Source organism: Phocoena phocoena, chromosome 1 (assembly GCF_963924675.1).
Source record: "Phocoena phocoena chromosome 1, mPhoPho1.1, whole genome shotgun sequence".
Lineage (NCBI taxonomy): Eukaryota > Metazoa > Chordata > Mammalia > Artiodactyla > Phocoenidae > Phocoena > Phocoena phocoena.
Window position 1 is genome coordinate 51,046,803 of NC_089219.1, and position 14,830 is coordinate 51,061,632.

At 37.8% G+C, this 14,830-nt stretch overlaps 1 protein-coding gene across 1 annotated transcript in view; it reads right to left on the reverse strand.

Moving 5' to 3' along the window:
• Positions 1–14,830, reverse strand: part of C1H1orf87 (chromosome 1 C1orf87 homolog) — a 128,287-nt gene that overhangs the window by 65,629 nt on the left and 47,828 nt on the right. The window contains 2 exon segments of the mRNA XM_065884333.1: positions 12,174–12,271; positions 13,814–13,874. Of these exon segments, the coding sequence (XP_065740405.1) occupies positions 12,174–12,271; positions 13,814–13,874 (159 nt within the window).

Genomic DNA, 14,830 nt, shown 5'->3' on the forward strand with positions numbered 1-14,830 from the left:
GATGACATGATACTATACATAGAGAATCCTAAAGATGCCACCAGAAAACTACTAGAGCTAATCAATGAATTTGGTAAAGTTGCAGGATACAAAATTAATGCACAAAAATCTCTTGAATTCCTATACATTAATGATGAAAAATGTGAAAGAGAAATTAAGGAAACACTCCCATTTACCACTGCAACAAAAAAGAATAAAATACCTAGGAAAAACCTACCTAGGGAGACAAAAGACCTGTATGCAGAAAACTATAAGACACTGATGAAAGAAATTAAAGATGATACCAACAGATGGAGAGATATACCATGTTCTTGGACTGGAAGAATCAATATTGTGAAAATGACTATACTATCCAAAGCAATCTATAGATTCAATGCAATCCCTATCAAATTACCAATGGCATTTTTTAAAGAACTAGAACAAAAAATCTTAAAATTTGTATGGAGACACAAAAGACCCCGAATAACCAAAGCAGTCTTGAGGGGGAAAAAAAAGAGCTGGAGGAATAGACTCCCTGAGTTCAGAGTATACTACAAAGCTACAGTAATCAAGACAATATGGTGCTGGCACAAAAACCAGAAACACAGATCTATGGAACAGGATGGAAAGCTCAGAGACAAACCCATGCACCTATGGTCAACTAATCTATGACAAAGGAGGCAAGGATATACGATGGAGAAAAGACACTCTCTTCAATAAGTGTTGCTGGGAAAACTGGACAGCTACACATAAAAGAATGAAATTAGAACACTCCCTAACACCATACACAAAAATAAACTCAAAATGGATTAGGGACCTAAATGTAACATGGACACTATAAAAATTTTAGAGGAAAACATAGGAAGAACACTCTTTGACATAAATCACAGCAAGATCTTTTTTGATCCACCTCCTAGAGTAATGGAAATAAAAACAAAAATAAACAAATGGGACCTAATGAAACTTCAAAGCTTTTGCACAGCAAAGGAAACCATAAACAAGATGAAAAGACAACCCTCAGAATGGGAGAAAATATTTGCAAATGAATCAATGGACAAAGGATTAATCTCCAAAATATATAAACAACTCATGCAGCTTAATATTAAAAAAACAAACAACCCAATCCAAAAATAGGCAGAAGACCTAAATAGACATTTCTCCAAAGAAGACACACAGATGGCCAAGAAGCACATGAAAAGCTGCTCAACATCACTAATTATTAGAGAAATGCAAATCAAAAGTACAATGAGGTATCACCTCACACCAGTTAGAATGGGCATCATCAGAAAATCTACAAACGACAAATACTGGAGAGGGTGTGGAGAAAAGGGAACCCTCTTGCATTGTTGGTGGGAATGTAACTTGATACTGCCACTATGGAGAACAGTATGGAGGTTCCAAAAAAAAAAAAAAAATAGAATTACCATATGATCCAGCAATCCCACTGCTGGGCATATACCCAGAGAAAACCATAATTCAAAAAGACACATGCACCCCAATGTTCATTGCAGCACTATTTACAATAGCCAGGTCATGGAAGCAACCTAAGTACCCATCGACAGACGAATGGATAAAGAAGAAATGGTACATATATACAATGGAATATTACTCAGACATAAAAAAGAATGGAATTGGGTCATTTGTTGAGACCTGCATGGATGTAGAGACTGTCATACAGAGTGAAGTATGTCAGAAAGAGAAAAATATCATATATTAACGCATATATGTGGAACCTAGAGAAATGGTACAGCTGAACCGGTTTGCAGGGGAGAAATTGAGACACAGATGTAGAGAACAAACGTATGGACACCAAGGGGGAAAGCAGTGGGGTTGTGGGGTTGGGGGTGTGTTGAATTGTGCGATTGGGATTGACATATATACACTGATGTGTATAAAATTGATGACTAATAAGGACCTGCTGTATAAAAAAATAAATAGGGCTTCCCTGGTGGCACACTGGTTGAGAGTCCGCCTGCCGATGTAGGGGACGTGGGTTCGTGCCCCAGTCTGGGAGGATCCCACATGCCGCGGAGCGGCTGGGCCCGTGGGCCATGGCCGCTGAACCTGCACATCCATAGCCTGTGCTCCGCAACGGGAGAGGCCACAACAGTGAGAGGACTGCATACCGAAAAATAAATAAATAAATAAAATTCAAAATTTCAAAAAAAAAACACCCCAAAAAACAAAAAGAATGACCTGAGGCTCTTGTTACGTATACCACTTTCTAGCTCTTCCCCTTAAAATATTATATAGTGGGCTTGGGAAAAAAAAAGACAAAGATTACTGATGTATTGTGTTTTAATTTTAATTCAGTTCAAAATATTGTTTAATTTCCCTCGTGATTTCTTCTTTGATCAGTGGTTATTTATAAGTGTATTGTTTAGTTTCATAATGTTTGGAGAATTCCAGGATATTATTTTGTTTTGTTTTCTAATTTAATATTTTGGGGTCAGAAAACATATTTTATATGATTTAATCCTTCTAAATTTACTGAGACTTGTTCTATGGATCAGGGTAGTTAGGGTTTATCTCTTAAATATTTCATGAACACTTAAAAGGAATCCATATTCTGCTGTTGTGTGGAGTAATTGCCAGTTACATCAAGTTAGTTGATAATATGGTCCAAGTCTTCTATATTCTTACTGATTTTATGTCTACTTGTTTTATCAATTACTGACAGAAAGATGTTCAGTTCTCCAACTATAATTGTGAATCTATTCCTTCTTCCAGTTTTATGTTTTTACTTCATGTAAATTGAAGCTATATTATTAAGGGCATGATCATTTAGGTTTGTATGTCCTCTTGATGAATTGAATTTCTGGCAATACCGCTTGATTTAGAAGCTACTTTGTCTGTCTTTAGTGTAACCAACCCAGTTTTCTTTTCATTAGAATTAATAAGGTATATCACTTTCCATCCTTTTACTTTCAGTGTGTCTGTCTTTATATTCTAAAGGGGTTCATTTCAGATAGCATTACTTGGGTCTTAATTTTTAAATGAAATCTGAAAATTGCTGTCTTTTAATTTAATTTATTTTTTTGTTTGCACCAGGTCTTAGTTGCAGCAGGTGGGTTCCTGAGTTGCGGCAGGGTGGCTTCTTAGTTGCAGCTCACCGGCTCCTTAGTTGTGGCATGCACACTCTTAGTTGTGGCATACATATGGGATCTAGTTCCCTGACCAGGGATCGAACCCAGGCCCCCTGCATTGGGAGTACAGAGTCTTAACCACTGCACCACCAGGGAAGTCCCTGATAATTGCCTCCTTTTAATTGGTGCATTTGAATCATTAATACTTATTGTAATTATTGATATGGTTGGATTTAAATCTATTAATTTTATTTGTGTTTATTTTCTATTTGTCCTATCTGTTAGTTTTTTTTCCCTATGTTTTTATTTTGATCTATTTAGTATTTACATGTGATTATTCCATTTAATCTTCTCTATTAATATTTTTAACTCACTACATTCTTCCTTCAAACAAAATTATACTACTTAGCTAATAGTATAAGGAGCTTTTTACAGTAAAATTTTATTTCCCCCCCAGTCTTGTATGCTATTGTCAAATGTTGCACTTTATTATGTTATAAACTCCACAGTACATTGTTATTATTTTTGCCTTAAATAGTCAATTATTATTTAAAGAGGTTTTCTTTTTAATAAGGAAAATGTATTTTTATTCATTGGCATTTATTATTTCCTATACTTTTCATTTCTTTGTGTAGATTAAAAATGATTATTATCCTTCTGCCTGAGGGCTTCTTTTAATATTTCTTGTAGTGCTGCTCTGACAGTTATGAATTCTCTGAACTTTGTATGTGTGAAAAAAGTCTTAATTCCAATTAGTTTTTTTTTTTTAAATCAAATATACCCTGGCTGAACTGAGATTTGAGCCATTGAAGTTTATTGCCACAATATATTCTTTTTTTTTTTTTTTAATCCTTAATGGAGTATAATGGCTTTACAATGGTGTGCTAGTTTCTGCTTTATAACAAAGTGAATCAGTTATACATATACATATGTTCCCATATTTCTTCCCTCTTGCATCTCCCTCCCTCCCACCCTCCCTATCCCACCCCTCTAGGTGGTCACCAAGCACCGAGCTGATCTCCCTGTGCTATGCAGCTGCTTCCCACTAGCTATCTACCTTAAGTTTGGTAGTGTATATAGGTCCATGCCTCTCTCTCACCTTGTCATAGCTTATGCTTCCCCCTCCCCATATCTTCAAGTCCATTCTCTAGTAGGTCTGTGTCTTTATTCCTGTCCTACCGCTAGGTTCTTCATGGCATTTTTTTTTTCTTGAATTCCATATATATGTGTTAGCATACGGTATTGGGCTTTCTCTTTCTGACTTACTTCACTCTGTATGACAGACTCTAGGTCTATCCACCTCATTACAAATAGCTCAATTTTGTTTCTTCTTATGACTGAGTAATATTCCATAGTACATATGTGCCACATCTTCTTTATCCATTCATCTGATGATGGACACTTAGGTTGTTTCCATCTCCTGGCTATTGTAAATAGAGCTGCAGTGAACATTTTGGTACATGACTCTTTTTGAATTATGGTTTTCTCAGGGCCCAGTAGTGGGATTGCTGGGTCGTATGGTAGTTCTACTTGTAGTTCTTTAAGGAACCTCCATACTGTTCTCCATAGTGGCTGAACCAATTCACATTCCCACCAGCAGTGCAAGAGTTTTCCTTTTTTCCACACCCTCTCCAGCATTTATTGTTTCTAGATGTTTTGATGATGGCCATTCTGACTGATGTGAGATGATATCTCATTGTAGTTTTGATTTGCATTTCTCTAATGATTAATGATGTTGAGCATTCTTTCATGTGTTTGTTGGCAGTCTGTATATCTTCTTTGGAGAAACGTCTATTTAGGTCTTCAGCCCATTTTTGGATTGGGTTGTTTGTTTTTTTGTTATTAAGCTGCATGAGCTGCTTATAAATTTTAGAGATTAATCCTTTGTCAGTTGCTTCATTTGCAAATGTTTTCTCCCATTCTGAGGGTTGTCTTTTCATCTTCTTTATGGTTTCCTTTGCTGGGCAAAAGCTTTTAAGTTTCATTAGGTCCCATTTGTTTATTTTTGTTTTTATTTCCATTTCTCTATGAGGTGGGTCAAAAAGGATCTTGCTGTGATTTATGTCATAGAGTGTTCTGCCTATGTTTTCTTCTAAGAGTTTGATAGTTTCTGGCCTTACATTTAGGGCTTTAATCCATTTTGAGCTTATTTTTGTGTATGGTGTTAGGGAGTGATCTAATCTCATACTTTTACATGTGCCTGTCCAGTTTTCCCAGCACCACATATTGAAGAGGTTGTCCTTTCTCCACCGTATATTCTTGCCTCCTTTATCAAAGATAAGGTGACCATATGTGCGTGGGTTTATCTCTGGGCTTTCTATCCTGTTCCATTGATCTATCTTTCTGTTTTTGTGCCAGTAACATACTGCCTTGATTACTGTAGCTTTGTAGTATAGTCTGAAGTCAGGGAGCCTGATTCCTCCAGCTCCGTTTTTCGTTCTCAAGATTGCTTTGGCTATTCGGGGTCTTTTGTGCTTCCATAGAGATTGTGAAATATTTTGTTCTAGTTCTGTGAAAAATGCCAGTGGTAGTTTGATAGGGATTGCATTGAATCTGTAGATTGCTTTGGGTAGTAGAGTCATTTCCACAATGTTGATTCTTCCAGTCCAAGAACATGGTATATCTCTCCATCTATTTGTATCATCTTTAATTTATTTCACCAGTGTCTTATAGTTTTCTGCATACAAGTCTTTTTTCTCCTTAGGTAGGTTTATTCCTAGATATTTTATTCTTTTTGTTGCAATGGTAAATGGGAGTGTTTTCTTGATTTCACTTTCAGATTTTTCATCATTAGTGTATAGGAATGCCAGAGATTTCTGTGCATTAATTTTGTATCCTGCTACTTTACCAAATTCATGATTAGATCTAGTAGTTTTCTGGCAGCATCTTTAGGATTCTCTATGTATAGTATCATGTCATCTGCAAACAGTGACAGCTTTACTTCTTCGTTTCCGATTTGGATTCCTTTTATTTCCTTTTCTTCTCTGATTGCTGTGGCTAAAACTTCCCAAACTGTTGAATAATAGTGGTGAGAGTGGGCAACCTTGTCTTGTTCATGATCTTAGTGGAAATGCTTTCAGTTTTTCACCATTGAGGGCAATGTTGGCTGTGGGTTTGTCATATATGGCCTTTAATATGTTGAGAAAAGTTCCCTCTATGCCTACTTTCTGCAGGGTTTTTATCATAAATGGTGTTGAATTTTGTTGAAAGCTTTCTCTGCATCTATTGAGATGATCATATGGTTTTTCTCCTTCAATTTTTTAATATGGTGTATCACGTTGTTTGATTTGCGTATATTGAAGAATCCTTGCATTCCTGGAATAAACCCCACTTGATCATGGTGTATAATTCTTTTAATGTGCTGTTGGATTCTGTTTGCTAGTATTTTGTTGAGGATTTTTGCATCTATGTTCATCAGTAATATTGGCCTGTAGTTTTCTTTCTTTGGGACATCCTTGTCTGATTTTGGTATCAGGGTGATGGTGGCCTCATAGAACGAGTTTGAGACTGTTACTCCCTCTGCTATATTTTGGAAGAGTTTGAGAAGGATAGGTGTTAGCTCTTCTCTAAATGTTTGATAGAATTCGCCTGTGAAGCCATCTGGTCCTGGGCTTTTGTTTGTTGGAAGATTTTTAATCACAGTTTGAATTTCAGTGCTTGTGATTGGTCTGTTCATATTTTCTTTCTTCCTGATTCAGTCTTGGCAGGTTGTGCGTTTCTATGAATTTGTCCATTTCTTCCAGGTTGTCCATTTTATTGGCATAGAGTTGCTTGTAGTAATCTCTCATGACCTTTTGTATTTCTGCAGTGTCAGTTGTTACTTCTCCTTTTCCATTTCTACTTCTATTGATTTGAAACTTCTCCCTTTTTTTCTTGATGTGTCTGGCTAATGGTTTATCATTTTTTTTTATCTTCTCAAAGAACCAGCTTTTAGTTTTATTGATCTTTGCTATCGTTTCCTTCATTTCTTTTTCATTTGTTTCTGATCTGATTTTTATGATTTCTTTCCTTCTGCTAATTTTGGGTTTTTTTGTTCTCCTTTCTCTAATTGCTTTAGGTGCAAGGTTAGGTTGTTTATTCGAAATGTTTCCTGTTTCTTAAGGTAGGATTGTTTTTCTATAAACTTCCCTGTTAAAACAGCTTTTGCTGCATCACATAGGTTTTGGGTCATCGTGTCTCCATTGTCATTTGTTTCTAAGTATTTTTTAATTTTCTCTTTGATTTCTTCAGTGATCACTTCATTATTAAGCAGTGTACTGTTTAGCCTCCATGTATTTGTATTTTTTACAGATGTTTTCCTGTAATTGATATCTAGTCTCTAAGCGTTGTGGTCAGAAAAGATATTGATATAATTTCAATTTTCTTAAATTTACCAAGGCTTGTGACTCACGATATGATCTATGCTGGAGAATGTTCCATGAGAGTTGAGAAAAATGTGTATTCTGTTGTTTTTGGATGGAATGTCCTATAAATATCAATTAAGTCCATCTTGTTTAATGTATCATTTAAAGCTTGTGTTTATTTATTTTCATTTTGGATGATCTGTCCATTGGTGAAAGTGGGGTGTTAAAGTCCCCTACAATGAATGTGTTACTGTCGATTTCCCCTTTTATGGCTGTTAGTATTTGCCTTATGTATTGAGGTGCTCCTATGTTGGGTGCATAAATATTTACGATTGTTAAATCTTCTTCTTGGATCGTCCCTTGATCATTATGTAGTGTCCTTCTTTGTCTCTTGTAATAGTCTTTCTTTTAAAGTCTATTTTGTCTGATATGAGAATTGCTACTCCAGCTTTCTTTCGGTTTCCATTTGCAGGGAATATCTTTTTCCATCCCCTTACTTCCAGTCTGTATGTGTCTCTAGGTCTGAAGTGGGTATCTTGTAGACAGCATATATATGGGTCTTGTTTTTGTATCCATTCATCCAATCTGTGTCTTTTGGTGGGAGCATTTAGTCCATTTACATTTAAGGTAATTATCGATATGTATGTTCCTTTTCCTATTTTCTTAATTGTTTTGGGTTCATTATTGTAGGTCTTTTCCTTCTCTTGTGTTTCTGCCTAGAGAAGTTCTTTTAGCATTTGTTGTAAAGCTGGTTTGGTGGTGCTGAACTCTTTCACCTTTTGCTTGTCTGTAAAGGTTTTAATTTCTTCATCAAATCTGAATGAGATCCTTTCTGGGTAGAGTAATCTTTGTTGCAGGTTTTATTCCTTCATCACTTTAAATATGTCCTGCCTGTCTCTTCTGGCTTGCAGACTTTCTGCTGAAAGATCCGCTGTTAGCCTTATGGGGATTCCCTTATGTGTTATTTTTCCCTTGCTGCTTTTAATATGTTTTCTTTGTATTTAATTTTTGACAGTTTGATTAATATGTGTCTTGGCGTATTTCTACTTGGATTTATCGTGTATGGGACTCTCTGTGCTTCTTGGACTTGATTAACTATTTCCTTTCCCATATTAAGGAAGTTTTCAACTATAATCTCTTCAAATATTTTCTCAGTCCCTTTCTTTTTCTCTTCTTCTTCTGGAACTCCTATAATTCGAATGTTGGTGTGTTTAATGTTGTCCCAGAGGTCTCTGAGACTGTCCTAAGTTCTTTTTATTCTTTTTTCTTTATTCCACTCTGCAGTAGTTATTTCCACTATTTTATCCTCCAGGTCACTTATCCGTTCTTCTGCCTCAGTTATTCTGCTCTTGATCCCATCTAGAGTATTTTTAATTTCACTTATTGTGTTGTTCATCATTGTTTGTTCCATCTTTAGTTCTTCTAGGTCCTTGTTAAATGTTTCTTGTATTTTGTCTATTCTATTTCCAAGATTTTGGATCATCTTTACTATCATTATTCTGAATTCTTTTTCAGGTAGACTGCCTAATTCCTCTTCATTTTTTAGGTCTGGTGGGTTTTTATCTTGCTCCTTCATCTGCTGTGTGTTTTTTTGTCTTCTCATTTTGCTTATCTTACTGTGTTTGGGGTCTCCTTTTTGTAGGCTGCAGGTTCGTAGTTCCCATTGCTTTTGGTTTCTGTCCTCAGTGGCTAAGGTTGGTTCAGTGTGTTGTATAGGCTTCCTGGTGGAGGGGACTAGTGCCTGTGTTCTGGTGGATGAGTCTGTATCTTGTGTTTCTGGTGGGCAAGTCCACATCTGTTGGTGTGTTTTGGTGTGTCTGTGGACTTATTATGATTTTAGGCAGCCTCTCCGCTAATGGGTGGGGTTGTGTTCCTGTCTTGCTAGTTGTTTGGCATAGGGTGTCCAGCACTGTAACTTGCTGGTCGTTGAGTGAAGCTGGCTGCTAGTGTTGAGATGCAGATCCCTGGGAGATTTTCGCCATTTGATATTATGTAGAGCTGGGAGGTCTCTTGTGGACCAGTGTCCTGAAGTTGGCTCTCCTACCTCAGAGGCACAGCTCTTACTCCTGGCTGTATCACCAAGAGCCTTTCATCCACACGGCTGAGAATAAAAGGGCAAAAAAGTAGAAAGAAAGAATTAGTAGAATTAGAAAGAAAGAAAGAAAGAAAGAAAGAAAGAAAGGAAGGAAAGAAGGAAGGAGGGAGGGAGGGAGGAAGGAAGGAAGGAAAAAAGAGAAAGAAAGAATATAAAGTAAAATAAAATAAAGTAAGATAAAATAAAGTTATTAAAATAAAAAATAATTATTAAGAAAAAAACATTAAAAAAAAAATGGACGGATAGAACCCTAGGACAAATGGTGGAAGCAAAGCTATATAGACAAAATGTCACACAGAAGCATACACATACACACTCACAAAAAGAGGAAAAGGGGAAAAAAATCGTAAATCTTGCTCTCAAATTCCACCTCCTCAATTTGGGATGATTCATTATCTATTCAGGTATTCCACAGATGCAGGGTACATCAAGTTGATTGTGAAGCTTTAATCGATGCTTCTGAGGCTGCTGGGAGAGATTTCCCTTTCTGTTCTTTGTTCCCGGGGTTCAGCTTTGGATTTGGCTCCGCCTCTGCGTGTAGGTCACCGGTGGGCGTCTGTTCTTCCTCAGACAGGATGGGGTTAAAGAAGCAGCTGCTTCGGGGGCTCTGGCTCAGTCAGGCCAGGAGGAGGGAGGGGCATGGAGTGCGGGGCGAGCCTGCGGCAGTAGAGGCCAGCATGACGTTGCACCAGCCTGAGGCCCGCCGTGTGTTCTCCCGGTGAAATTGTCCCTGGATCCCGCGACCCTGGCAGTGGTGGGCTGCACAGCCTCCCTGGGAGGCGGGTGTGGATAGTGACCTGTGCTGGCATACAGGCTTCTTGCTGGCGGCAGCAGCAGCCTTAGCGTCTCATGCCCGTCTTTGGGGTCCGCGCTCTTAGCCGCGGCTCACGCCCGTCTCTGGAGCTCCTTTAAGTGGAGCTCTTAATCCCTCTCCTCGCGCACCAGGAAACAGAGAGGGAAGAAAAAGTCTCTTGCCTCTTCGGCAGGTCCAGACTTTTCCCCGGACTCCCTCCTGGCTAGCCGTGGTGCACTAACCCCCTGCAGTCTGTGTTCATGCCGCCAACCCCAGTCTTCTCCCTGTGCCCTCACCGAAGCCTGAGCCTCAGCTCCCAGCCCCGCCCACCCCGGCGGGTGAGCAGACAAGCCTCTCGAGCTGGTGAGTGCTGGTCGGCACCGATCCTCTGTGCGGGAATCTCTCTGCTTTGCCCTCTGTACCCCTGTTGCTGTGCTCTCCTCCACGGCTCTGAAGCTTTCCTCCACCACCACCCGCAGTCTCTGCCCTCGAAGGGGCTTCCTAGTGTGTGGAAACCTTTCCTCCTTCACAGCTCCCTCCCACTGGTGCAGATCCCATCCCTATCCTTTTGTCTCTGTTTATTCTTTTTTCTTTTGCCCTACCCATGTATGTGGGAAGTTTCTTGCCTTTTGGGAGGTCTGAGGTCTTCTGCCAGCATTCAGTAGGTGTTCTGTAGGAGTTGTTCCACGTGTAGATGTATTTCTGGTGTATCTGTGGGGAGGAAGGTGATCTCCACGTCTTACTCTTCTGCCATCTTCCCCCGCATTAGTTTTTGAAAGATAGTTTTGCTGGATTTAGAATTCCAGATTGATTGTTTCGTCCTTCAATACTTTAAGGTTGTTTTTCCACTGTCTTATTGCTTACATCTTTTCTAATGATAAATCTGTTGTAATTCTTATCTTTGCTGCTCTATGTGTAATTTGTCATTTTCTCTTTTGCATTTAAGGTTTTTTATTTACTGCTAGTTTAAGCAATCTGTTTATGATGAACCCTGGTATGGCTTACTTCAAATTTCTAATACTTGAATTTCATTAAACTTCTTAGGTCCATGTCTTTATAGTTTTCTTCAAATTCAGAAAACTTATAGCCATTGTTTTTTCAACATTCTTTTCTTTCCCCCTATTTGTCTTCTCTCCTTCTGAGACTCCAATTTCTCATGTATTAGGCTCCACTACAGCACAATACCCTTCTGGGGACTCTAATCAATGCCACATGTGTTTCTCTCTGATTGGTGGAAATATGAACTATTCCCAAATCTGTGTGAGATCTAAAAATTTACCCACCTTTTTCTTTTGGTGTTTCTTTCTCTGGACTTGTGTAGTTTCCTCAAATGCATACATTAGCCAAGTCTTCACATGAAGACATGAGGGCAACTCTTTGGAAATCTCCAGAAAGTACCCCTAGGGGATCTCCCCTTGCTGCTACTTTGTACTGGACATTCTAGCCTTCTTGGGCTTCCTGAACTTCATACTCTGTCCCTTTAGCTCAAGGAGAATGCTGGGCTCAGTTTGGAATCCCTCTTCTTGTTCAGTAAACTGAGCTTACTTCATTTCCTTCTCTCAGGAATCACTGTTCTATGCTGCCTGATGTCCGAAGTCTGAAAAATATTGCTTCATATATTTTGTTCTATTTTTTATTTTTTTAGGGTGAAATGGTACATCTGATTTACTATTTACCAGTAAACTGGAAGTGGAAGTTTACTGCTTTTGTTTTTCTATGACCAAGAAGATCCTCTGTTCTTAATATAAGCAAACATTCCTTAACTCTGTCTTTAGGTGATAAAATTGATTGCTTCATACATAAAATTTCTAGCCTAAATACACATCTATGTGTTTGGTATTCTAATAAAGGACCATGTGAATAAAAAATCGACTTACTTTATTTCATCCTGGTAACCCAAATCTTGATGGTTAAGCAATGTTTCCAGGAGGCTCAAAGTCAAATACAATCCATGTTTCCCACATATAGCCCTGACCTGCAAATAAGAAAAGATTTAAAATTTCAATATAATGAAATTAAGATTTGAATTTCCCTCCTATAATTAGAACTTATATAATTTGGACAAAAAATTAATAACCAGGAGTGCATTATACCATTAAGATACCATTTAGGACAAGAATGTCCAACTGAATGTGCATCACCAACAAATTTTTAGTTGCTTGACACAAAGATATAGTTCATGACTCAGAAGCCACTGAACTTTGAAATGCTGATCTTACATTTTTGTCAGCCATGGAATGGGTGGTCCAGACCTAGAAATTATACACACTTATTATATAAGTAAATTACAAAGTAATTTTTTACAACTACTTTGATTTACCAAAGCAGCTTGTTGTATTAGTAAGGTTACTATCACTATCTGTATTTTATATATAAGGAAATCAAGGCTTAGAGAGATTAAGTGACCTTCTCAATGTCACATAGTTAATAAGTGATGAAACTTAGTCTAGAAACCAGGTGCTCAATTAATGTTTGTGGGATGGATGAATGAAGGGTCATTGCAATTTCCCAAGTACTTAATATTTTCTGAGTCCAGCTGACAAACCAGTTCATCTCTGAAGTTGGTTGGTGGGTGATACTTAGATTCAAACACGTCAAACTTTTAGAGTTGTGATAGTATGTGTTCTGTGTTTAGCATAATGTTTAAACATAGAGACTTAAGAATAAAACATGACTAATTTTGAATACGGGATATGCTGCCTGTGATTTGTGTGATCTCAGGAAGTTACTGAACCTTTTTATTCCCAATTACTCCATCTACTAAGTAAGACCAGTATTTTCTACTCCTCAAGAGAAAATAAGCAGTTAGAATAATGCTTGGATTTTAGTAGACATTTGATTAATATTTGTTGAAATGAAGAAAAGGAAGAGAGGGAAAAGGAAGAAGAAGGGACATAGAAGAAAGAGAGAAGAGAAGAGAGGGGAGGAAAGGAGAGAAAGGGGAGCAAGAGAACAAGAAAGAGAGAGAGAGGAAGAGAAAGAAAAAAGAAGGAAGGGAGGAGTAAAGGAAGGAAGAAAGGGGCAAAGAAAAGAAAAGAAATGTCTAATTCAGTGTTTGGAAAAATTGTAGCTACTATTATTATTTTTAGAGGAATTTCCATACACTGACTGTATTAAGCATGTCTTTTTATTCTGATGCCTTGACATCATGGGGCCTTGCTGATCCTGGAGAGACTGCCTCTCTCCCAGGGCTAGCCAATTCCTAGAGATAGTGAAGGACTGGCTTGCAAGTGTGTCTTTCATCTGCAAACCAACTACTTCTTTGGGCCACTATTTCCATGTTCTAATTACTCAAGGGCCAAGTGCTAGGCAACTAGGAATGGCCCTTATGTCCCTGAGCCCACTGAAATTATTCAAACTAGCCAATCCTAAGCCTTCTTACTCGTCTCACCCATCCCACAATAAAGGCTCTTGCCCACGTTTTCCCTCATCCTCTCTGCCTCCTAACCTCCTGGTGCTTCCCCATGTGGCCTGTGCAGTGTTCCATTCCCCTCCTCTTGGGAACTGAGTAACAAACTGTCTTTTCAATGGCAATCATCTCCTGATCTGTTGGTCTGACCGTACTTGAATAATATAACCTAGATTTTAATACAGTGACAAAAAGTTAATTTTCATTTGTCTTTATGCAAGGAAACAGCCAATCTGGGTTAGAAACTTGCACATGTTACTTACTAGCTGTAGAAGAGTATGTCAGGGAAGGAAAAAGATCTATTTAAAACATGAAAAATATGAATAATAGTTTGCCAGAAGAAAAAGGGGTTGAGTATAATTCCAGGCAGAAGAAAAGCATGTATAAATGATGGGTGAGAAAGAGCATGGTGCTTTTTATAAACTGCATGTATTTTGGCATAATTCACCCTATTATAGTTTTATACCCCTTTTCACTGGACAGTAAATATCTGTTCATGAGAGCTTCTCTAAAAGACAGTGGTTTGCTGAGGGCTGGAATTGCATCTCCTTCATTTTCCTATCACCATTCCTAGCACAGTGTTGAAAACTAGTTATTGAATAAATGAATACATGGATGAATTAGGAATGAATGAATGAGTTGAAGGTCCTGAAGAGTGGAATGTATATGGGCATAGGTTGGAAAAAAATAAATTGAGAGAGGTAGAAATTAGTCACCTTATGCCATTTTACTCAATAAATAAAAATAGACTTATCCTCATAATTAGAGCATATTAGTGTATTTTTAAGCATCAATATTAAGACGTTATTCTAAAAACAGTTTATTTACTTCTGGCAACATTGAGTTTTGCTCCAGGCTAAATGAACAGCAGATTAGAAATAGTACAGGGTTCCTAGAAGCAGATTGATTGATAGCTGCTAGGAACTGAAAGTGACAGTTGTGGAAGAGCAATAGAAACATCTACCAGAAAATCCTGGCAATTTAGTGTTATCTAGGATTATTTTAAAAATCCATATTCATTAGGATGTCCCTTGTTCAATAAGAAAATGTTTGGCTATGTATAGTTTCTTTGTTCAATAACGACATTGATTTAAAAATCAAATGTAAATAAAATATTTATGTTAT